Source organism: Paroedura picta, chromosome 1 (assembly GCF_049243985.1).
Source record: "Paroedura picta isolate Pp20150507F chromosome 1, Ppicta_v3.0, whole genome shotgun sequence".
Classification (NCBI taxonomy): domain Eukaryota; kingdom Metazoa; phylum Chordata; class Lepidosauria; order Squamata; family Gekkonidae; genus Paroedura; species Paroedura picta.
Window position 1 is genome coordinate 85,381,669 of NC_135369.1, and position 26,380 is coordinate 85,408,048.

The 26,380-nt window shown below is 40.4% G+C and overlaps 1 protein-coding gene across 3 annotated transcripts in view; it reads left to right on the plus strand.

Annotated features, from left to right (window-relative positions):
• The window catches only part of PCNX2 (pecanex 2), a 158,989-nt gene that overhangs the window by 114,739 nt on the left and 17,870 nt on the right, over nucleotides 1-26,380 (plus strand). For all 3 annotated transcript variants that reach the window (XM_077346189.1, XM_077346207.1, XM_077346198.1), the window contains 5 exons: nucleotides 1,328-1,386; nucleotides 3,755-3,970; nucleotides 12,601-12,854; nucleotides 18,565-18,798; nucleotides 19,729-19,832. In XM_077346189.1, coding sequence (XP_077202304.1) covers nucleotides 1,328-1,386; nucleotides 3,755-3,970; nucleotides 12,601-12,854; nucleotides 18,565-18,798; nucleotides 19,729-19,832 — 867 coding nt within the window. The remainder of the gene's footprint in view (nucleotides 1-1,327; nucleotides 1,387-3,754; nucleotides 3,971-12,600; nucleotides 12,855-18,564; nucleotides 18,799-19,728; nucleotides 19,833-26,380) is intronic.

Genomic DNA, 26,380 nt, shown 5'->3' on the forward strand with positions numbered 1-26,380 from the left:
TCTAGCAAGCTGATTGGTCTATAATTGGATGAATCTGTCCTGTTACCTTTCTTAAAAATGGGGACTATGATAGCTAAATTTGAACTGTTTGATCAATAGATGTAGAAAGTATTGCCAAGAATGATGCCCGCCAATCTATTTGATTTTAGCTGCCTGAAGTATTCTTCAGCTGTTAGATTAGAAGTTTTACTTCACAAGGAGCTATAGGAGCCCATGGGGGGATGCCATCCAGTGTGATGCCTGAATCATTCATTGCTCAGAATGTAGCAATACAAAGTGGCATTTGCACATCTTGGCTTGGATGGTGTTAGCCCAACCTTTCTCAGTTTTCCTACCATTGAGAAATCCCTGAAACATTCTTCAGGTTTTGAGAACCCCCAAGAGTGGTGCAGTCATGCAAAATATGGTTGGGAAGCATAGCTGTGTACATGCTCACCTGGGGCTCCTCCCCTTCCCACCTCCTTCAGGCCCAACATTGGCCATTTTGGAATGGAGGGTGGGTTGACATGAACATTTATGGTCATATCACACAATAAATGTTTAACAAATTTTTAAAATATATTAACATTAATTAATTCCCACCCATTCGGGAAACCCTTTCAGGGCTGTCAAGAAACCCAAAGTAGAGAATTTCACAAAACCCTGGTAGAGAAAGCTTGTGTTAGCCATAGGATTAGATGTGAAATTATGAGCATATGAGATTAATCTCTAAAAATTCTGCGTTATTTTTATTTTCCACGGCTCTAATCAGTACCCAACAAATGTCAGCTCTCTTTTAGATCTTAAAAGGGCCCTTATATGCTCTTTTGCATTCCAGGACTTTCTCCTTTGTTATCTGGGTTAGAGTATAGGCTCATGAGATTTTTCTTGTCAGTTATGCCATCTTGATCAAACCACTTTTTTGACAAAATTCTTGGGGCAGCAACATTCCTTCTAGAATAGGATAGTAAGATTTGAATATACTGTTCTACCTTGTTTTGTATTGGCTCATCCCTGAACAGAATCTTAACCATTTCATGTGGACAGCAAATGGGAAGGAAATATTTCAAACCATAATCCATTGAGTCTAAAATGGCTTTAGATATGTGGATTACAGGAGTCAGCTAGGCACAGGATAAATTGAGGGGAATCTAATAGTTTAAGTGGCTGATAACATGAGGCAGCAAAGGATCCAATCAGTGAACACAACAGGATGCCCTTCTAAGGATGCGGGTTGTGTGAGAAAAGAACATTGCCCAACAATATTGTGTGTCTAAATAAAACCAGAACAGGAATTGGAACACTGCATTGGTAAAGAGATGAGCTGTACATATCTGTTTATTTCCAGCACGAAACGGGTGGACCATTCAAATACGAGGCTGGCACTTCAAATAGAAAAAGACGCAGGTATGGAATGTACAAATGTTTATTCTTTTAAATACTGAAGGTATTTAAGATCTCAAAAAGCATCTTTCCACATTAAAATGCTTTCTGATTGTGAGGGAATGTTCTATGTGAATGCAGTAGAATTTATAAAGGAACTGTCAAGCAGCAAACCAACCCACTGAACTCCAAGCACTTTTTATTCTATCACTTTAATCTACCAGTTTTTTTTTTTACCTCAGGTTTTTTGTTTGCTTGTTCTTTCTGTCAAGTGAGAGCTAAGCTATGGCAACCCTGTGGATCTTTCCAGGCAAGAGACGTTCAAAGGTGGATTGGCAGTGCCTGGACTCCCTTGGTAGTCTCACATCCAAATACTAACCAAGTGCTGGCCTTGCTTAGGTTTCAGATCTGATGCGATCAAGCCGGCCCTGACTATCCAGTTCAGGGATCGAGTTGTATTAATTCTGTGGTTCAGTAAAATAACTACCAACTGTTGATCATTTTTCATGCTGGGTTTGAACAGGGTAATCAAATACAAAGATCCCTGTATATTTACTACCTGTGTTGAAGGAATTTTGGTAGCACGACAAGTTGGGAACTCTGTGGATTTTACAATTGTTTGCTGTTTTCGGTTTTTGTTTCATGTTATTTTCATTTCAGTGATGTGGCCTGAAGATCCAAGTCACTGCCACTTTTCTGCTGCTCCTACACTGCTGCATTGACTGTACTAGTATTGCCAGTATGAAATAGCTAAGGAACCCACTGTAGCCAACAGTGGTTTAGGATTCTAGCACTGATGGCTATCGTGGATCAGTATTCCACAAATTGACAAAGTTACTCTTTGATCACATTGCATTACAAAAACCTGTTTTAAGGGAAACTGTACTTGGGACTCTAGAGAGCTGCTGCCAGTCTGAGTAGGCCTTGATGGATCAGTAGTCTGGTTCAGTATAAGGCAGCATAATCTACTGTGTGCAGGTATATTTTAAGAGGCAGGAATTGGTGATCTGAACACTGGGTGTGGGGCAGGAATAGTAGATTACCTACTCCACATTCATAATTTGCTGCCTTAATCTGGAGCCCTAATAAAACATGGTTGGCATGCAGATGATGCATAGGTTAAAACCCACCCCAATTGGCCCTCAGTGGGGGACGCATCCAATAGGAAGAGGGCACTCCCCCACTGAGGACCAATTTTGGGTCTTCTCCACCCCTGTATTTCTCCTCCTCCTCCTCCCAGGCACTTGGGAGGAAGAGGAGCTGGCAGAAAGTAAGACCGAGGCATAGGGGTAAACGTCAGCAGGACACGCCATGCATTCCAAGCCTCTAGCCCATCATGGAATGGGGGAGGCTGGCTGGCTGGCTGGCTGTACTCTGCAGTGCTGTAGGTGCAGCACTGGCTCTGGTAGCCCAGCTCCTATGTCTGGGCTGCTGCATCCCCAGGCCTCTGGCCTGCTGGGAAGCGGGGGAGGCCAGTCATGATTCACAGCACCACAGGTGCAGTTCCTGCCCTGGTGGCCCAGTTCCTGTGGTTGGGCTCCCACATTATAGATCTCTTGCTCACTGGGGAGTGGGGGAGGCTGTCTGTCTGTGCTCTGTGGTGTCACGGGTACAGCATCGGTCCTGGCTGCCCAGCTCCCATGGCTGAGCCACCATGCTCCAAGGCTTCCTGTCTGCCAGGGAGTGGGGGAGGCTGACCGGTGATGGCCTGGGTAGCCCTGCTGGGTCACACTTCTCTGCAGGAAGCCCTCCTGCCTGCCAGGGAGCAAGGGAAGGTGACTAGCCGTGCTCTGCCATGCTGGCCTGGACTGCCCCACTGTGCAGGTGCCATGCTGCCTGCTGCCCTTTTTAAGGCCCATCTTTTAAATGGGCTTTGATACTAGTAGTAACATATTAATAGGGTTTCAAAAAATATGTGCATTGTTGCTTGTCCAGGAGAAAAGTATCAGATGAGTAGTTAGAACCATCTCTCAGGATGAAGCCAATGAAAATCCCAAATTCAGGGTGATGATGAAATATTAAGATTATAACAAGGACAAGAGCAATAAAAAGTCCTGTTTTGCAACAGCCTTATTATATCTCCTTTCTTTTGTTGACAACTGATTCAGAACTGTGTACCTTTCTCATTAGATTTCAGCTATTTAATTAGCAACAGCACACTGGAAAACCTTTGTGGTAGACTCATATTCTGTGTCTTTAGACCATTCAGTGGGCTGCTTAGGATATATCCTACAGTGAAACTACATGTAGTCATGAATAACTGTGGTAATTTCAGAAGGATAATCCTAATCTCTGAAGTGGAGCTTCCAGATGAGTAAACAGAATTCTTTTTAGAGCCTTCTACTTGACACTTTGTTCTTCATCTCTTTTACTGACAATGTTGTGATTTTAGGTAATGATGATAATAACCTCAACTCCATCTTTTATGAGCACCTGACAAGATCTCTGCAGGAGTCGCTTTGTGGAGATTTGATCCTTGGACGCTGGGGAAACTATAGTTCTGGAGACTGCTTTATTTTGGCATCAGATTATTTGAATGCCTTTGTTCACTTGATTGAAATTGGAAATGGTCTGGTCACCTTCCAGCTCCGAGGGCTGGAATTTCGAGGTAAGAGAAAAGAAGGTCCATACATTTTTTAATTCACTTAATTTAACATAATTTCTGGATTGTGATATAGCACAAAATTATAGGTCCATGTGAGTTATTCGATTAGACATAATCATAAAATGCTGCTAGTACCTGACAACAGGGCACCTTCTTTTCAGTATAAAAGACATAGTAAAGCCCAAGAATTGTTCATGTTATAGGGTTAGAGCACAAAGCAGGAAATTTGTCTGTCTTCTACATTCTTCTCACCTTTGCTCCAGGGTATTTTGTTCTCAGAACCACTCTATGAGGAAGGAGACTGACAGAGTGAGACTGGCCCAAGGTCAGTGAGCTTTCAAGCAGAGTAAGAATTTGGATGTTGACCTCCCCAGGCCTAGCCCGACAGTCTACTAACTTTGGTATATTAGCTAGCCAGTGTGGTGTAATGGTGAGGATACTGGACTAGGAATGAAAAACCAAGGCTCATGCAGCTTAATGGGTGATCTGGGCCAGTCATTATCTCTCAGACTAACCTAGGAGAAGAAGAAGAGTTGGTTCTTATATGCCGCTTCTCTCTACCAGACCGAGTCTCAAAGTGGCTTATATTTACCTTCCCTTTCTCCCCCCACAACTGACACCCTGTGAGGTAGGGGAGGCTGAAAGAGCCCTGATATTACTGCTCAGACAGAACAGCTTTATCAGGGCTGTGACAAGCCCAAGGTTACCCAGATGGCTGTATGTGGAGGAACAGGGAATCAACCACAGCTCACCTGATTAGAAGCTGCCACTCTTAACCACTACACCATGCTGGCATATTTACCTTATAGTGGTATTGTGGCGTTAACAGGGAAGAGAGCTATGAGCTCCTTAGGAGTGGGATAAAAATGCACCAAGTAAATAAAACAACATCTGATTATTTGAATTGTGCTAACAGTAAACACAATATAAAATGGCGACTGGATGAAGGTTAGACTTTAGGTATAGTACAATATGAAAGGAATTTGGAGATTGATCCTAGGAATGTTTCTTAACTAGTCCTGCTGAACTCAATGAAACCTTACGGCCTTGTAACTGCACATAAGACTGTAGTGCACAACCCTCCATCCATGTTTGCCAATTTGTGAGGCTGATTCTATGATGTATGAATTTATCCTTTGGGTGGGTGTTGATTTAAATATTGAATTTAGTACTATTTCAGATTTTCAAGATTATTTCTTCCTGTGTTTTTAGGGCTTGGTAGGGTAGTAAAGTAGTGGGATTTACTTCAAAGCAAACATGTTTAAGATTGGATTATGACTTTCCCTCTGCTTAAGAAAATGCTTAGAAAAAAAGCTGCTCTTTTTGAAGGCAGACACTTTCATTCTTTGCAGCTGCCATATCATGGCTAATCACCACTGGGCTTGCATGTTTTGTTTTTCTATCCTGGAACATCTCAGTAATAGAATGGCAAAACAAGAGATCTGTTAATGGAATACAAGTCGGAACCATTTGGCAGCTACGTTAATTACTTAGAACAGAGTTCAGCAAATCCCAGGTGCCAGGTTGTCAAGTACCTAGAAATGTCTTGTGGCGCTTAGTGTTTTCAGCAGTGATGTGTCTCTCTGTGATCCTCAGAAGTACAAACTTTCACATTAAAATATGTTTTGCTGTATGACAGAAATACATGTGCATGAATGTCTTGTAGTAGTTTTTTTATATATGAATTTTTAAACACTCTGGTGGTAGATGAATTCATTTCTTAACCAGTTGCTTTCTAGACTAGCTCTAACGTTCAATGTGCAATTAACCAGAACTTTTTAAAGAAATAAGGAGATTATGCAAAATTGGGCAGGTTAGATCAGGGTTGTTAGATTTTGCCCCCTTTTTTTTTTTGTGATGATGATAAAATGGTTACCTGATAGAACAAAGTTTGAATCTGGGTATACGATTTCATGTGCATGTACACTTTATCAGATATCTATGTATCTGATGAAGCCTGCATGTACATGAACACTTATACCCAGAATTAACCTTTTGTTGGTCTTAAAGGCGCCACAGGACTCAACATTTCTTCTTTTGCTTAAGGACAACACAGCTACCTACCTGAATCTCTGGTTACCTGATATTTATTACTGTAGTACACCATTATTGTCACAACATCAACAAAACCAATGGAAAACTGTGAAGACCTTAGGATAAAGTTTTATGATAGCAGCCCTTAAAAATATGGTTATTAAAATACAATTCCCTAAATGTTAGAAAATGCATCTGGCTCCTAAATGTTTGTGCTAACTCCTAGACCCATAGAAAATTTGGCAGCACGTGGGTCAGAAAGAAAGTAGTATAAAATTCAATAATTTCAGTTCAAATGCAGGAAATTATTTTTTGTTTGTTTTTATGTGCATTGCACATGCTGTTTTAGTTCCCAAAGATCATTTAAACACAGAAGCAGAATTGTAAGCATTGTTTGGTCAGTTACTGTGCAAGCCAGTATAGAAGCAACTGAAAAGGAATACCACTACTTGATAGGGCAGATATTTACCCATGGCATTTGTGTAAACATGAGGTGGCAGCTTAGGAAAGATGACTAAGCTTCATATGACCTTTCCATGGGCCAGTTACAGTTGTGTGTGTGTGGGGGGGGGGGCAGACAGCTACAGATCCAGTGGTTGTGCAAACTGGTCGTCAGACATGTTTGAGAAGAATTATGTCTGGATAGGTATACTTAGGAGTACTTTCCTTTTCTTTCTAGCTAGTTTTCTTTGTCTATTAATACCATTAACTGCTAAAAGTCTCTTCTGGTTTTGACTATGATATCACTAATACAGTATTCATTCTCTGCTTGGAAGTTGGTGAGAAAATCCAGGAAAGGGAGTTCCATACTGATTTGGATGAAATTACATGGCAGCTTGGAGGAGGCAGCTGGTGTTGCAGCCATAGTAGTATTGCCTATGTTTCCCCCCTGCTTTGCTGGCTTATCCACAGTGGTGGATGGATATGAACAGTTTAGATTACATGCTCCAGGCAATATCATGATGTTTGAAAAATTAGGGTAGTTTACTAAGGCAAATGAATGTACATGAAGATATAAAGACCTTATTTAAAGAGCAGCAGCCTTTATGCTCATTTCTAATTGCTAAAATATTGCCATTGCTTTGCAGTGAAGAAAACATGGATCCAACAGAGCATTTCCACAGACAGAAAGACTTCCATCTACAGGGCACAACTTTCTTTCCTCTCCTCTCCCTTTACAACCCCCCAGTACCCTCAGTGCTGCTCCTCGGGGACAGTTTGGGGGATTCCCACTCTGCAGTTGGAAATCTTTCCATCTGTAGAGGTGCTTAATTGGAGCCAAGCCCGTACCTTTTTGCTTATGTAAAAATGTTGTACTATCTAATTTACTCTATAAAATAGTATATAAGGAGCAGTCAGAAAATGCAGATGAACAAAGGTGGCATTATTCTGAGAGAAGAAATATATCAGAAGGAAGCAAGTGCTGTTGGGTAAGAATGACTATTCTAGACAAAGACTGGTTGCTGAAGCCTTTCTGAGCACATAATGTAACTCGGTAGAGTGAAAAATGATCCAGGAAGTCTAGGAACTACTGTGCTACCCATGTATACATATATAACAGGGCAAAGGTCTGAATGAGACTATTTCTTCATTTCCCCCTGCCCCGACAATGTAAAAGTTGGTGCTTTTAACACCAACAACAGTCCATTCTATAATATGTTTTTTTTATGGTGCCATAGAATTTTGTTAGTTTGAGTTATTTGTGAGGGCGGGCACAAACGGATTCATAATTCATCAAAAATTTGGCCTGGTTTATTCCTCCTGAACTGAGATTCAAGGGACATGCCTCCCCTGAATGTTTCCTAGTTTTTTGCCCAAGCAGTCCATCTGTCAGCTGTGAGCTATTTAAACAGTGTGTTTCACTTCCTCCCCTTCCACTGAAATGGCTGCCAATCATTTCGCCCCAACAATACACAGTTGTGCCAGTCCCACTGTTAGGTTGAAAAGGCTGGCAACCATTTTTGCTTCCCCATGCTTTGAAATGGGAAGGAACAAACTCAATTCCTGAAATGACTGCCAGCCATTAAACCTAACAGCTTAACACATCTGCCCATCAGCTGTTAGGTTTAAATGGCTGGTAGACTCATCAAAGTATTAGGATGAAATGGCTGCTAGCCCGCGAGGTTACACCTGGTGCTACTACTGTCTAGGTGCCCATCTACAAGATATGTGTACAACCTAAATGGGCCAGGTTTGAGGAATGGGAGGGGCACCTCTGTCCATTTTCCTGCTCACTCCCTGCAGCCTTGCTATCCCTAGCTCACCAGGATCTGGCTGTCTCCTCCATCCGGACCCACTTGGCAGCCCTGTCTGCCTGCCATGACCAGTTTCAAAACTCTTCCCTGTTCCCACAAGTTATCTCAGCATTTCCTGAAGGGTTTGCTTAATGTGTTTTCCCCTTGTCCAAGGGTGGCCCCTCAGTGGTCCTTATCCCTAGTACTTTCAGCATTCATACTCCCTTGCTTTGAATCATTGAATGCAGTTCCTTTTGGCCTCTTGACCATGAAGACAGTTTTCCTGGTCACGATTACCTCAGCTTGGAGGGTGGGAGAGATTGGCACTCCAGTAAGTAAACCCCCCCTTCTTGCAATTCTTTCCTAGAAATGTTACTCTACATCCTAATCCACACTTCCTGCCCAAGGTGGTTTCTGAATTCCACATGTCCCAATCCATCACTTTGCCTGCATTTTTTCCTGAACCAACCTTCAGTTCCAAAAGGCCCCTGCATTCCCTTGATGTCCCGAGGGCCCTTTTATATTATTTACACAGAACACGGGAATTTAGAAGAACAGATTATTTATTTGTCTGTTATTGGGGCCCTAATAAGGGTAACAAAGCATCTCCCAGCACTATTTCTCGGTGGATGGTGTCTGTGATCAGGACGGCTTATTTGGCTGCGAAGCCAAGAGAAGAAGACCAGAGCCCTCAGCTAGGGCTAGAGGAGGAATGGATGCAACAGTGGCTGGCGAGACCCAGCGCTAAGTCACACTCATGCCATCACTGCCAGTCTTTAGTGCCCGAACCCAGCCCTGTCTCCACCCTGTGGTTGCCTCCTTCATCCCAGCATGATGCTAGATGAAAGAGACCATGGCCCTTGGCTGCATCCACAGGATGCATGGGTGTGGCAGTGGCTGGTGAGACCTGTCGCTAAGCCCTGCTCACTCCTCTTCCTTCACTGCCCATCTTCACCACCCAGCAAGTCCGGGGTCCTCAGCCTCGAGCACATACATCCCTTAGCTATGCCCTTTCTGGGTGAGTCAGCGTCATCTGTCATGGCAGGGGGTGGGATGGACGGATGTCACGTCTGTATTCATTTCCCTTTCTCTGGCGGTGCCAGAAGATATATTTCCACATAAATGAAAGTGCATTGCAGAGTTGTTGCCTCCTTCACTCAGTCAAAAAAGGAAACCAGGTTGGTCTGGCAGGATCTGTTGAAGGCAAATCCATGCAGACTTCCCAGGATCAGGAAATTGTCCTTTAGATGTTTGCAGATCTCCCTCTTTAAAATATGCTCCATTATCTTCCCTGTCCATCCCAAGATGTTTGCAGTGAACAGTTAATAACACAAAGCTCCTGTACACAACAGTTCTATGAGATGCCAACAGAAGGGTACAACTCATATTCTGATCTAAGGACATTAGGAACTTTTCCAGGCTCAGGGAGTTTGTGCATATGAATGCTAGGACTGGGAGGGGATCTTAGGCAAAATGTAAATATAGGAAAACATGCTAGTAAAACTGGTTTGATAGCAGAATTTGAACTGGATTAATACTATGAATTTCCTCAAGGAATTGAAAGTACATATCACACTTTATATCTTGGAATGTTTGAAGGGGGGGAAGCCTTGCAAGATGCATTAAAGCTTTCTTATCAGAGACAGGCAGCTTTTGGCCCCAGACTAAAAATATAAATAAACCAAATAATGTGAAATGTCAAAATTTGTAGCAATTGCAATTTTTACAAAAAAGTGAGAGGTGGAGGGGTATAATTTAATGCAGCAGAATTTGACCTGTTTCTGGGAAGAGGGAAAATCTGTAGGTCTACCTAGCAACTCACACAAGCAACTCTTCTACTAAATTTTGATGTTCTAGATTATATTCACCAAAAACTGAACGTAATGAAACACGTGAAGTAGATATATTTAGAGGTGGGGCAATGAAATGCCGAGGAGGGTGTTGCTACAGCATTTTTCATCCTTATCCATTGTTCCTCTTAATATCTGTGAAGCAGTCCTGGGGGTGTAGAGTGCCCTGTCTGTCCAAGTTGTAATAGGGCCAATCAGGGTGCAGCCAGCAAAACTGGCCGCTCCCTTATTGGCCCTGCACCTACAGCTCTCCCCTCCCTCCCTGGATGCTAGCCCCTTTGCTATCAGATGGGCTTTCTTGCTAGTAGTAGCATAAAAGGGTACGTTTTAACCTGGAGAGACAAACCTGCTGAAAATACGAGTCATATTATCTTTTGCATCTGTTTACATTGCAGAAGAAGCCGCAGATTGAAATATCACTCTACCAATATGCTAGTCCACCAAGACTGTGATCATCTAAATATCATGTAACTACAATTCAGGCTAACACCTCTACTAAGTTGATCAAGGGGAGGGCGGTATATTAATACAATAAATAAATATATAAATACAACACATAAATAAATATATAACTCTAAATATAAATATACTCTGTCAGCCTTTTTCAACCTTTTGTCCATGGAGAAACCCCTGAAATATTTTTCAGGCTTTAAAGAACCATGGAAGTGATAGCAATTCTCTTCAGAAGAGTGGGTGTGGAATTAAGATGCAGGAGCCAGCCACTTCATTGATCATTTGCCATTTTCACTGTGGAGAAAGAGACTAGGCCTGTAGAGCAACAGGGGAAATGGACTCCAGTGACATCTAGTGGCCATCCAAACTTCTGAGAAGACTGCATAACCACCAGGGAGCTCTTGAAGAGCCCCAGGGCCATTCCGCACCGGGATCCATGTTGCAAATTGTTTGCGGAATGAAAAATCGCCATTTTAAATAGTGGAATTCGTCGTTATGCATACCTGCCTTTGTAGTGGAATCCAGTTGAGTTTCTATCGTTTCCCACAGGGTTCCGGTCTCGGCAAAAATCGCTAGCCAGGAAGCGCTATTGCTGAGCTTTGTCTCGCCCCTGGCTGTCAAGCAGCCAATGAGCGGCTGTTATCATGCTCCCAAACAGCCCCTTTCCCTTTAAGGAAAGTTTTTAAAAAAACACACACAACCGTTGCAACGAATCTGCGTTGATTCGTTGCAACGGAGAGACCCATCCAGCTAGCAGGTGGTGTTTGAGCTGCCATTTCATCATTGCCACGCTCCCCCTGAGTGAAAAAAAAATCCCCCCCCTCACGGGTGCGATTTTCGGCCGAAAACAGTGTGAAAAATAAAGGGAAAATAAACCAGCAAACGGGCCTCTGTGTTGCTTGTGCTTGGTGACTTTAAACAGAGGGACTGCAGCTGGGGAAGCCTCACTGGGTAAACGAAGGCTTGCCGGTGCGTTGATCTCCGCTCGCTCGGAGAAAAAAAAATGGCGATCGCTTCGCCGGAAGATCAGAGGAGAGAGCCAGGGGGAGGGACTTTGCAGAAATCGCAACAATGGTAACACAGAGAACTTTCCTGCTAGTGTTGCAGATTGGTTGGAGGAGTGTAGTGCTTTCCGGAGGGTGAATCCACTTTTTGGGATTTCCCTGAAAACGCTACAATGAAGCGCTTTTTGCGGATCGGTTTCAGGAGTGTTGCAGATTGTCAACGACGTTGTGCATAACGGCAAAACTGTAGCGATTTCAATTAGTAACCATTGTGCTATTTTGGATGAATGCGGAACGGCCCCCAGAGGTGCCCAGAACCCTGGTTGAGAATTCTTTGTCTATGGTCACAAGTCAAAACTCACCAGCCTTCCATATGCACAATGGGGTTAAACACATGTGAAAGAAAAGTTGCCAGCCTTGGTTAATTCATATCTAAGTGCATATATTGGTGTCTGTTCATGTCTATTAGAACCGCTGAATCAGGATACATGAGACCAAATTGGCAGCATGATCCTGTGCTAGTATTTGGAGTTTAGCTTTAGGGAACTGCATTGCTTTCCCAATTTATTTATATTTTTACAGAACCAGCCAACTCGCATGTCCACTACCCCCTCCAACAATCTTGTCTTCTCTGTACAAAATCCTTCTTAACTTTTAAAAGTTTTATTGGTGAATATGTTCTCTTTGAATATAAATAAACTCATAAAGAAAGGTTTTAGGTATTAAAAAGCTGGATCCCAGACGTACGTTTCTAAACTGTGTTCCCATCTTTCTATATTTAAATTAAAGATGTAATTATGTTTTGTATAATTTATGCCAATATGCCTAAAGCATAGAATTAGGCATATTTCACTTTATAAAGTACAATAAATATGCTGCATCTCATCACTCTCTGCCGAGCACAGATTAATTGGCACATTTTATTCATTGTTGTAACTGTCCTTTTTTCAATGGCCATTTATTAAGCCTATGACAGCAAGCAGACTGTTGTCTTTGAACAGCTACTTGGCATTGATCTCCTCTGTAACTGTCATTGTGCTGTGCTTTAATCCCCCAAGGGACATACTGCCAGCAAAGAGAGGTGGAAGCTATCACAGAAGGAGATGAGGATAACGAAGGCTGTTGCTGCTGTAAACCAGGGCACTTTCCTCACTTGCTATCATGCAATGCAGCTTTCAATCTGAGATGGCTGACCTGGGAAATAACACGGACTCATTATATCCTGGAAGGTTATAGCATTATTGATAACAATGCTGCAACAATGCTCCAAGTGTTTGACCTGCGGAGAATACTCATCAGATATTACATAAAGGTAATAAAACTTTACCTGCCATCTCTAGGGGGAAAAATGTAATTTAACTGTTCTGTCTATTTGGATTAGGTGCACTGGCCAGTGTCAAGGGGCTCTATTATGACACATAGTACAGGTGTACCCACTTAATGAAATGCTTTGGCATAGCCATTCAGGAGAGAGTATTTGCCTCATGCAAACCAAGTGCTGAAAGTTGACATGCTGGATATGGAAGGATTGAATGTCTATGATAAACAAAATTCTATAGGCTTTAATGGATCTGTCCTCTCCTTCCTGTAATGAGGCAATAATGTGATGATAAAACACAACTTCTCTCTCAAAATCATGTCTAACATATGCAAAAGAGCGTTCTGTACCACAAATTAATCATACTGCACACCGTTATGGTCATACTTTGTCACTAACTTTGCCTCATCAACATGTGCCTGCCCAACAATCACAAAAGAAAGAGGCAGTGAGCAGAATGCAGAACAAGCAAAAGGCACATGAAGGCGCAAAGGAGCAGGCAGTCGGGCAACACAGTAGGCCACTGAAGAAAAGAATACTGTTTTGTTGCTACTGGAACATGAGCATCCATTTGCAAAGGCTAGGTGGATTTAACACAATTGAATTACAGATTAAGGGACAACATATTAACATTTGGTCATCTTTCAAGAAGAACTAGTGCATCTTTTCAATTGGCTATGGAGAGTGGAGGTAATGTATTAACTGTTTTTATTGGCAGACGATGCAGACTATTAAAGGTAAGTAATGGACATCTTCCTAAATTGTCCTGTTTCATTGACTGCCAGACAATATTTTATGGAGAAATTATTATGTAAAATATATGTGGCATTTACAAAATAGAAATTTAGGCTAGAATAGGAGCAAATCTCCATTATGATAGTCATACTGCTCTACATATTTTGAGACAAAAAGAGTTGCAAGTAGGGAATAACACATGGTCTGAATCTATTGTACAGTTGTCTCATTGATTCAGCTATTTTTAAAAATGATGGAAACAAAGCAGCTGTCAGTGTCTCCTTTCCATTCTTTTGCACTGTATTGCCTGTGTGTCTTTTGTAAATTAATCTCCCTTCTTGACTCTGCTAAATTGGCTGCACTGAACCATGCTTTACTGGACCGTACTTTAAATGGCTGCTGCCCTTGAAGCCAACCTGGAAGCTCAAATTAGTTGAGAATTTACAAGCCTACCATGTAAGTGCTATAGACTGTGGTGTAAATATATAGGTTCTGAAATATTATCACTGTTGTCTGTTGGCTGGGTTTTATTTTCCTTGACCTGAGATCTACATTTCTAAAAAAACTACCTCGCCCAATATGGACCTGTGTGTCATCTAAGTTAGACCAGCAGATGATGTTGATTATGCGCACTTTCCCAAAAATTTATATGTCCTAAGTTTGCATGGGCATGAACTTTTCAGTGACTGTGCTGGCACTCCTTCCAAAGAAGGCAAAGATGGTCACCATTTTAAAACTCTTTTGTTTTTGGTTGGCTTTTAATTTTAGAGAGCTTTTACAATTTTTATTGGCTTGCTTTCTGTAAGGTAAAGATAAAGGTATTTGCTGTGCAAGCACCGGGTCATGTCTGATCCTTGGGGTGACGCCCTCTAGCGTTTTCATGGCAGACTCAATACAGGGTGGTTTGCCAGTGCCTTCCCCAGTCATTACCGTTTACCCCCCAGCAGCAAGCTGGGTACTCATTTTACCGACCTCGGAAGGATGGAAGGCTGAGTCAACCTTGAGCCAACTGCTGGGATTGAACTCCCAGCCTCATGGGCAGAGTTTTCAGACTGCATGTCTGCTGCCTTACCACTCTGCGCCACAAGAGGCTCTTCTGTATAAAGCCTATTTGAATGAAAACATCAGGAAGAGATAAGAAAGAAAAAGAAAGTGTTTAAGAAATGGAGCAAAGTTTAGACCTCTAAAGAAGAGTATAGGCAGGTTACTAGGCACTGTAGGTCAGCCATCAGAGAGGCCAAAGCTGGGAGTGAACAGAGACTGGCAGCGAAGCCCTCTATAGCAAGACAAGCTTCTTCACAGGTGTGAGGAGCAAACGTAAGGGAAATGAGGCAATAGGTCCAGTGTTAGGTGAAGATGGAGAAACTAACAGAGGAAAGAGAGAAGGTAAAAAGGCTCAGTGCCTATTTTGTCTCTGTTTTTCCAGAAGAATGTGGACACATCTAGGGATGGTTGCAGTAGTATCTAGGTAGTGGGTTGACGTGGACAGAGGGGTGGTCATGAGGCACCTGGCTGCACTGGATGAATTCAAATCCCCTGGGTTGGATGGTGTGCACCCAAGAGTACTCAAAGAAATTTCTGGAGAGCTTGTGGAATCTTTGTCCATCATTTCTTGGAGGACTGGAGTTGTATCAGAAGACTGGAGGAGAGCGAATGTTATCCCAGACTTTAAAAAAGGGAAGAGAGATGACACAGGAAACTACAGGCCAGTGAGTCTGATTTCAGTTGTGGGGAAGATAATGAAGCAAATATTATACGGGAGTGATTTACAAACATCTGAAAGATAACTTGGTGATCCAGGAAATTCAGCACAGATTTGTCTCCAATAGATCTTGCCCGACCAACGTTGTTTCCTTTTTCAACCAAGTGATAGGCTTACTAGATTGTGGAGACTCAGTTGATGTTGTTTACCTGGGTTTCAGTAAGGCTTTGGACATGGTTCCTCATGATATTCTGATGGGTTAACTGGAGGATTCCAGACTGGACTTTTGAACACTTACATAAATGAGGTTAGAAAACCACACTGAAAGAGTAGTTGTCAATGGTGGTTCATCGGATTGGAGGGTGCCACAGGGCTCGGTACTCAGTCTGGTACTTTTCAATTTTTTTTTACAATTATCTGGATGAGGGAGTGGAGGGACTCCTTATTGAATTTGCAGGAGTAGCGAACATCCCAGATGATAAGGATAAGTGCAGAGTTCTAGATCTAGGTCACAAAAATTAGAAGCACACATACTCAATGGGAGATATAGTTCTGGAGAGCAGTGTGATGTGGCAGTAAAGAAGGCTTGAGAAGTCTTGGGCTATATTAATAGAGGCATCACATCAAAATCACAAGATGTCATAGTTCTGCTCTATACCACATTGGTCAGACCCCACCTGGAGTAATATGTACAGTTCTGGTGGCCTCTTTTCAAAAAGGATGTAGAGAAAATTGAGAGGATGTTCCAAGGCCTGAGGGCCAAGCCCAATGAAGAAGGACTAAGGGAGAAGAGGAGATTGAGTGGGAATATGATTGTTCTCTTTAAGTATTTGAAATGATGAGGGAATGGAACAGTTCCTCTTGGCAGCAAAGGATAGGACCTGCAGTAATGGCTTTAAACTACATGTAGAATAATAGATATCAGGAAAAATTTCCTAGATATCAGGAAAAAAAATTTCACAGAGTAGTTCAACAGTGGAATTGGCTGCCTAAGGAGGTGGTGAGCTCCCCCTCACTGGTGGTCTTTAAGCAGTAGCTGAACAGCTACTCATCATGGTTGCTTTAGGCTGATCCTGCATTGAACAGACCTACATGACCCCTTCCAACTCTATGTTTCTATTATATTGTTTTACATTTATTCTGTATTGATTGTTTGGCTTGATTTTAAAGTTATCCTAAACTTTTGAAAGGGTCAGAATATACAGTTTTTTGAGATGGAAATCAGTTGAACTTTTCATACACTCAGACACATTTCTGAGTTGTACTACACTTCCTACCAAGAGTCATGTCCTGTACCACAACACACAAGACATTGTTATAAGTATGCATATCCAAACTGATCCTAGCTTATATTCTAATGAAATATTTTTTCTTGAAAACCAAGCCAATGGAAAGAGATTTTTCTCTTTCACACTGCAGACCCTGTGGAACAGTGTGGGATGTGGCATAGGGAGGCTTTGGTCGGAGTAGAGAATCAGTTCAAAAAACTCCCCCCTTGTTTGAGCAGTACTTTCCCTTGTGGAAGAGGGACTTTGGATCCATCCATTTGGGTCTACATAAATGCAACTGAACATGTTTGTTTCAATCTCTCACAGAGAAGAATAGCAATGCATAGAATCTCGCTTAAACTTTGTATGACAATAAAGGTTTTCTGAGCCTCAGCTTAAATGTTTAAGTTCAAAGCATAATTCAGAGTATTTAAATATCATTGTTTTTAAGCAGAGCTTCCTTGCATGACAAAAGATACACAGAATTCCTGTTAGCTAAGGCAATATGAAATTTCAACTACCAGGTAGATGATACTAGAGTTAAGGATCAAAGACCAATATTATCTCAGCTTTGTTTTTTATACTGAGGTCCATGTTCATATTCTATAGATTCTGAAATAGAGTAAATCAAGGGAAAAGATGATCTAGCAGGTGAAGACATAAAACATTAACAATCAGGACCTAGAGATCTTTTGAGCAGCATATGCAGCTATATAAATTTCTCAAACTAGTAGAAGTAATACTTTTCTTCAAAATATTTTAATTTTATCTGGTCATATGCTCAAGGAATTCATGTTGATATTTTTAACAATACTCTGCATTTGGCTTTTTGCGTTCATTCCTTTTTTTCCTACATGCCATGAAGCTGACAGCTAAGAGAGAAAAAGAACTATATCTCCACATAAAAGGAATTTTTGCTCGCCTTTAATAAAGTGGGTCAACTCCTGTAGCCTTTCTGCATATATTTGAAATTATTTTCTCCCTGGTTGTGGTAGGTTATTTATTCCCCCAGTACTGTAATATTCATTTTTCAATTTATTCCTCTTTAAACATCTGTTACAAGAAGGCCAAAGTCTGCTATCTTTGAATGTGGCATATTTTGAAATCCATTGTATCTGCATAATTCTTCTTAAAAAGCATTGTGCTTATCACTTTCAACACATTGAAAAATTAAGACCTGTCCTTGTTTTGTAACTAGCTGTCTTGACTTGTTTCTGTACAATAAGTACGGCCTCTTTTGCAGATATAATTGTAAGTTTGAATATGAAACTGTGAAGGAGGATTCCAAGAATTTTAAATAGGGTCCATTGTGTCCTTCATTCCTCTTTATTTTGCTGCTGTGCTTTTCATTCGAGTTCTTAACATCATCTGTTCCCAGAACTGACAAATGTTTATGGACAAGAAAATTCCTAGTATTATGAAGGACTAAAGATGGCAAAGAATGGCAGTAAGCTATAAGAACTCCCTCTATAGATTGCTCTTTCTTCTTCTTCAAAGGAATTTTAGCTGACATTATTATGCCATTAGGTATCTGAAGGTTAAGAAAGCATACAAGCCAAATAATGTTGTCTGTCAATTTAAAATTAATAAATTATGAAATATATGTATTAATTTCACCATTGATTAAGAGGAGGTATTGGCCCTTACAATAGCTTAGATTGTAATTTACTATCTGTAATGACACCCATGAATGACAAATATTGACCCTGAACAACCAATAAGATTAAAACATGGTTCCTGACCTAATAATATGCCATTCATTCATCATAAACTAACCATGATACAGTTATTATCATAATTACTGTCTATAACCAAGGGAAACAATATTGGTCATTAACCTCATTCTCAAGAATGCACATCCATGGTAAGGTACGCTTGTTCTTATGACGATAATTCAGTCAAATTTCTCACTTTGTTTGAAACGTTCTAAAGTCAAGAGCCAATGTTATTAAAGCAAGCACAATGGATTTTGTGTGTGTTTTTTTATTTTCACCAACAGAGCATTATATACTTTACTGCGAGTTCACCCAAAATCCTATACTGGATAAGAGATGAATCATTCCAAAAGACACTACAGCCTTTCTCCAAGTGGCATTATATAGAACGTGACCTTGCAATGTTTAATATTAACATTGATGATGACTATGTGCCATGCCTTCAAGGAATAACCAGAGCAAGCTTCTGCAGTGTTTACCTGGACTGGATTCAGTTCTGTGCCGGGAAAAGAGTAGAAGTACGTACATAGTTGTCTCTTGTTGCTAATTGTATAAGTGGGAGGACATTTTCTCCCTTGCCTGAATTCCTGTTACTAGCAGGTGAGCAGAGTAGTATATTTGTTCCAAATGAAATCGAGAAAGTTTATTGGGTTGAAATATAGATCATTTACTTTCCATGTTCCCTTTTTTGTCATTCAATGAACATCAACAAGGAATTTATCACTATAATAGGCTGATTTCAAAAGATGAGAAAGAACTGTATCTAGAATTGCCAACTCCAGATTGGGAAATTCCTGGAGATTGGGGGGTAGATGTTGGGAAGGGTGGAGTTTGGGAAAGAGCAGGACCTCAGAAGGGTGTGATGCCTTAAGGGAAACCCTCCAAAGCAGCCACTATCTCCAGAACAACTGATCTCTGTAGTCTGGAAATTCTGGGAGATCTCCACAGTGGAAGCCAGCATCCGTAACTGTGACTGTTACACTTCAAAAGGGGAAAATTATAAGGGGTGGGGGAAAGTGTCTTATTAATTAATTTCTAGATACCATGTAACAATGTACAAACAAATATCAAACTGAAATTGACAAAGGAAAGAAGAGTATTCTGGTCAAAATGCTATATTCAGAAATAAACACCATACTGACTTTAGAAAACATTTGAATGAAGAAGTAGCCTCACAAACTTTAGACAAATATGCTATGTAATTAAAGAACACTGGTCAAAAGCTGTAAGACTTTCATGCAGTTAGGAACCATAATACAATGATCTGTTGCAATGTCTGAGAGATTGCTTTGAAACCTGTAATCCTATTTATTGCATTGTTACTTGATATCTTAATGCTGCGTGACTGAATTTAAAAAATATATTTTTAACCCACCTTGAGTCTCAATGAGAAAGGGTGTCTGTATATGAAGTAAAAACTAACTATAAAGGCCTTAAATATTTTACAGCCTATAGACTGTGATGAGGACTCTCCTTTAGTAACTCTTTCCTTTGCCCTGTGCATTCTGGGTAGAAGAGCCCTAGGAACAGCATCACACAATATGGCCATCAGGTAACTTTCTGTCAATGACACAGTGGTTATTGCAATATTATAAGAGTTCACTGCTGGCTCAAAAATGTGCTTATTTGTTTGATGTTGGTGTGCTTTTCTATTTATTGCAAAGTGCTGTGGACTAGAGCACAAATCCATAGAATAGTCCATAAATTTGATTCAAAGCCAACCCTTGGTGACACTGTCAAAGAATTGTAGATCCAAATGTCTGTAGAAAAATGCTACATGAGAGATAGCCAGTGTGGATATTTCTCTTAATATTCTGATACTGCCATCCCACACAGACATAACAACCTGTTTAAAAGAAGCAAAGAAATGGTGAATACTCGAAATATGTACAAATGTATGAAGTGATGAGAGAGCAGCAAGGATGCCATCTGGCCAGTTTTAAAAATATATAAATCATGGTTTAAATTGTGATAAATCATGGTTTGCCGTTACAAAAAAAAATCTTAGAAGTCATTGGCTTTGTGCACTCCCTCTTCCTCCACTGAATACTTCAACATCCATAACCAACTAGAGTTTATTGTCACATCCAAATCAGAAACTATGGTTTGTTTCTTGCAGAGAAGCCGAGGATTCCAAGTCATGATTAAACCAGTTATGATTTGTTGCACATTAAAAATTCTTCAGGCCATGTTTTTAATTTTATTTATTTATAAAAAAAATATTTTTATTGTTGCTTATAATTACATGCTCTCAGGAAAAGGGGGGATTATATATGCATCCAAACAAATGGTGGGGAGAGAATAATTCAAAGACAAGAAGCAAAATAACTTACAATGAATCAAAAGCAAAGTGGGCAAATCTTGTCAATATTTTCTCATTCCAGAACATACTAAACAGTATCCAGAGTTCAATAAATTTATCTTTTTTTTAATTGCTCCTTTAGATTCTGTTATAATATGTTAGTCTTGTCAATAAAGCCAGAAGCACTGCTTTTATTAAATAATTCTATTATAGAATGTTTTAACCAGTATGTATATGAAAAAATCAACATGTATAGTAAAATATATGGAAAATTTAAAAAACTTAATTTATCGGAGGGGAGTTTCTACTATGATGCGTAGTTTCCCACTCTAGCTGAACCACAAACAATGATGTTTTTTTCTTGTCTACAAACAGGATTTTTGTTTAATTGATTAAACTTTAGGTCAATGCTAGTTAATGTAAGCAAGAAAAATAGTTATGGTTCAGAGAAAGGCAAACTGTTATTCATTTAGAAAAATGTATATGCAATTTCTCCAGAAATCTGCTTGAGATGGCTCACTATGCAAAACATAGTAAAATCATAATACAGCATAAAAATCATTATAATTTTAAAGGTCCAGCCATTAAAACTCCATCCATGAACAAAATCCAGCCTAAGCATAAAAACAGCACAAAACATTGAGCAGCCTAAAATTACCTGCACAAAACAGTCCTCCAGCTAGAAGCACATTGTAAAAAAAATTTTTTTAAACCATACCCTTAGTTAAAAGCCTGGGTAAAATAAATGTTTTGGGCTGGTACCTAAAATAGAGTATTAGACCGTATTAGGTCTTGTAAGACCTAAAACAGAGTAAACACCAGATGAGTTTTCAATAGAGCATTCCATAGGCATGCTGCCATCAGTACAGAAGAGGGCACAGAGAGCAGAGCTTCTGAGAATGGACAGTAAAGGATGAGGCACTCCCTCAAGTGCCCTGAAACCATTTAGAGCGGGGGTAGTCAACCTGTGGCCCTCCAGATGTCCATGAACTACAATTCCCTTGAGCCCCTGCTAGCGTTTGCTACCCCTGATTTAGAGCATTAAAGTAATAGTCAGTGCTTTTAATAGCACCCAGAAACAGATTGACAGTCAGTGGAGGTCTTTCAGCACAGGGCTCATGCATCCCTCATATTCAATAGTCTGGACTCTTCATTTTGAACCAGTTAGTTTCCGGATAGTTTTTCAAAAGTAGCCACATGTTTCAGTAATCTTTGCTGATCAGGGCATGGGTCACAGTGGTAAGATCATACATTCTGAAGAATTGCAAGGCCAAAGTTGATAAAAGGCACTATATGGCATGAAAGAGTTCTTGAGCCTCTAACCAGAATCCAGGATCTTACAGCATCCTGAACGATGAACCTCCTCTTTCATGAGGAATATGACCCTCTCCAGGACAGGCTTAGAACTCAAGTGTCATTTGACATTGACCAAAAACACTTCAGTCTTACCTGGACTGAACTTCAATTTTGGTGGTCCTGATCCATCTCCTTACCTTCTCCAGAAATGCAGACCAGGAAACCTTCTGTTTTCATGCCACATACAAGGGTAGGAGAGTGGAAATAGAAGTGCATATGCCCACAGACTTACTTATTGAGTTTATTTTGTAATGAATTGTGACTAAGATGTATACTGCCCCAAGACAAGAGGGATGGTTTACAAATTAAATAATAATTACATAGATATTGTGTCCTTGTTTCTGAAGGCAGCCATTATTAATGAACTCTGTGAATAAGTATAGGAAATTTTGATGGTACACAGCACTATGTAAGTCAGGTAGCCTATGTCAGAATCCAAGATTCTTGCTTGAGAAATGTGTTTTCTGCACAGTGATCAGGGTTATGTTGTGTATATATACAATGGTGAATAGATGACTTATCTTCTCTTCAAGAGAGTAGAACTCATGCACACTGGAAAGTATCTCTAATCACTTGGCCATCATGAGGCAGTATACACATGGTTCCAACATCAGACTCTTACAAGCCTTAAACATTTGGGCTTGCATTCTAGCTCTCACAAATGGAAGATATTAATTGCAATTGGGTCACCCTTGCCTTCATCCAGCAGCTGTCTGCATGTCCTGACAAGATTCTGCTGGAGATGGTGAGGACCCTCCTGGCCAAAACGCCATGCATCATGGATGATGGCAGAAAGAAGGGGGAATTGGGCAGACTCTCTCCTTCTCCTTATGCATTTTTGAGTGCTGCAAGCCATTTTGTTCAAACTAGAGGCTTTTTTGCGGGGCAGCGGGGGGGGGGGAGTGGAAGATCTACTTTTTCATAGTTTATTTTTTCTGATTACAAGAGTTAGGATCCAGCCCAATTAGTGATATGGATGCAACATGGCTGTGTTTGTATGCTCATGTGATCTGTACTGGAAAAGGGATGGTTTGGCTGCAAACACTTACTAGTCCCAGGGTTACTCTAATGCTTATTGTGGAGGGAGTCAGAGCATCACACCTCTTTACCACATTGAGGACATCCATGAATCAATCCCATGCCTTGAAGTTAAACCAGATGCCAGGGAATGAAATAATATGTGAATATGCGAGGTATTCCCTTCAGCACATAAATGATATGTAGGGTTTAACAATCAACAAATAAGATCATTATTAGACCTTTTATGTAACTTGCCTGGTGTTGACAGTGTTCATTAAGATGTCATTACCACTATAAGATGAAATTAATGTTTAGAGAGTAAGTTGAATGGTATACAAGTACATCAAAAGTGAAGTTTACATTATATATGTAAGCTAGTAATTTGCATTCACTTATACATGAATTATGTATAGTCAATTAATTAGAAGATTTTAATGGCAAGCAACAGTGTTAAGTACTCTTATGCAATGTATGTAAATAATATTTCAGCTACATGTCAGTGTAGGTGGGAGTCAACTATAATCTCTCAAATTATGCAATATATTTGCTAAATTAGAAGCAGAGTATTACTTCAGAAAGTAAGTGTAAACCAGCACTTCTGCAGCCTTTTATATGCCCCAAATATATAATTTCTAAAAGAATATAATACAAGCATTATACACTCATCCAGTCAGTTGCTTTATTAATCATGGATGTGGTAGGTGAATTAAAAAAAAAACTGAACAGTTATTTCTCAGTTGGCTAAGAATATGAGCTATGAATTGAAGAAGTGTAAAATTTTTCCTCATCCATGGATTCTAAAGAGGCTTCAAACTTCTGCTGTCTCTCAGAACCAGCCTGTCACCTGTAACATAAGAATAACACACTGCCACACCATATAAGGTGGTTGTTGAGTTTTCTGAATGCTCTGAAGTTGTTATGAATGCTCTATGCCAGGGGTGGCCAAACTGGTGCTCCATATGTCCATGGACTACAATTCCCATGAGCCCCTGCCAGCATGATGCTGGAGAGCCACAGTTTGGTCACCCATGCCATACATCCTTTGCATAATTAATTAAAAGAAAATGCCTCCATGCCACACATCCAGCAGTCTTCTACTGCAGTTGGGGCAGTTATTGCAAATGCGAGACAAGTGTTCAACACCCATAAAAGACATGAGATATTACTCCATGCAGAGAAAAAGCAAAGTGAACAGATTATTCTAGCTCCATCACATTATAGCAGCCTTTCTCGATCTTCAGACTTCAAATAACCCCAGCAATTATAACAGCTGGCTACACTCTCCTGCCATGCCCTTGGAAGTCACATGTTTACAGTGTGCATTGCATCACTAATAAAGTACTTGTTTAAAAGAAGTTAGTTTCATTTTCGTGTGTGCAGTACCTTGCCTGAGCAAAACAAGGTAGCTTTCATCTCAGCTATCATAAAGCCCACTGTGCAAAGTAGCAATTCTCCTCAGAGAAAATGATCTGTGTGGTTTGTAGATCACCTGTAACTTTGTGTGATCTCCAGGCACCACCAGGAGGTTGGCAATCCAAGCAAGTCCAGAGAATATATTTTCCCAGGATTGGAAATGGTTGCCAGGTCAAGGGTAAGCCTGGGAAGAAAGGAATACTTGTGCTGGCTTTGCAGAGTCCCTGCACTAGATCTAGGGCTAGTAGCTCTTGGCTAGGGATGCTAGCCTCCAGGTGGGACCCTGGAATTACAGCCAATCTCCAGACTACAGAGATGAGTTTCCCTTGAGAAAATGGCTGCTTTGGAGGGTGGACTCTGTGGCACTGGACACAGTCCACTCCTGCTTGAATATCTGAATCCCTTTGCTTGCAGCAGCCTTTCCTCAGCCATTTTCTGCTGGTAGGGCACTGAGAAGAAATTCTGAGAAGGGGAATGAGAGGAGCCAATGGGAGGGGGGGAGTACAGCAGATTCAGCTCTTCCCTCCCACTCCTTTTCTACTGTATGTGAATTCAACAAGGCCACTGCAGACCAGACAGAAGAACAGAAAGCCAATATTAATCCCCCCCCCCCAACTCGAGTAAACCCTCTGGCACCCTGAAGTGAGCCAGCATACTAGTAACCCTAGTTGAGAATGGTTGCATTATAATTTTTCTCTCTCTCTTTTCCTGGAGATCTGCTGCAATCTCCCATCAAATTTCAATAAACTTTTGAATCCTGTGTCTAAAGAGAGTAGAGTCTTCCTCTTCCCTTGTCAAAGGTTAGGGAGAGAAAAAATCCCCAATGAAAGCAGACATTGCAGAAAATGAGGGGATTGGGGGGAAATTAAGCACATCAACATGTTTGGTGGTCTCGTGATAGAGATATATCCTATCTATACAGATATAATGAAGTAGCATTTTAAGGTCATACCACAGGATCACTAAACTATGGGAGAGGCCATAGCTCCAGTAGAGTGTATCTTTTTTCATACAGAAAGTCCTAGGTTTAATCACAGCTGACATTATCCACCAACAGAGGAGAGCACACATCCCTCAGTCCAGGAAAACTCATCCTAAGCAGTGTCCTGAGTGCAAGAAGCATAGTCCTGAGTGTCAATTACAATTTTTTATTTTTTTTATTTTTATATTTATACTCCACCTCTCACCAACGATGTCTCCTCTAGGTGGCTTACAAGATAAAACATAAAACAATATATCCCATAAAATCCCATTAAATTAAAACAACAGTAACGCTAATCACAATATCCCACAGTTATAAGATGGCAGTAAAATAATAATCTCTTCAACCCAACTCCACTGATCCCAACCAAGGAACAATATCCTGATCTTAATGTAACTCTGGGGTGTTCAGATAGGGCGGGACCCCCAGATCAAAACTCCGGTCAACAATGCAGTCTTAAGTAAAATTACACCCTTCTAAGCCCATCAACCAATGTATTTAGAAGTTGTAACTCCCCTTGGAATTAACTGGCCTGACATCTTTCCTTAGTTGTTTCCAAGTGTATTTAAATATGTTTATAGTTAACGTTCTGTTTACAGTCATCAGAATATCCACATTTTTTCCACATTAATTAAGCTAAATGTTTCAAAACCCACAAAACATTATTTCAAAATGAATAGTGTTGCAGAAATTTAACTATACTTATTGGGAAAAATAAAGCATTGTATACATTGTTTTATAAGTTGATTCCACACAGCATGAATTCTCCATATGGCATTCATTGCTGCTGTAAATGCAGACAGCAAAAAATGATTTGTGTGTACACAAGATGTATACAATAATACAATAATATATATTCTAATTCCTGTTTATTATTCAGTCCTTGGAAACCAAAGGACAAATTCTCTATATTGCATGCTGAACAATTCTGGTATAACAAAGCCTGTTTCATAACTTTTTTCATCAACATTAACCACATATCAGGACATAAGATCTCAATGGCACTTGGCTCACAATGGCTTGTATC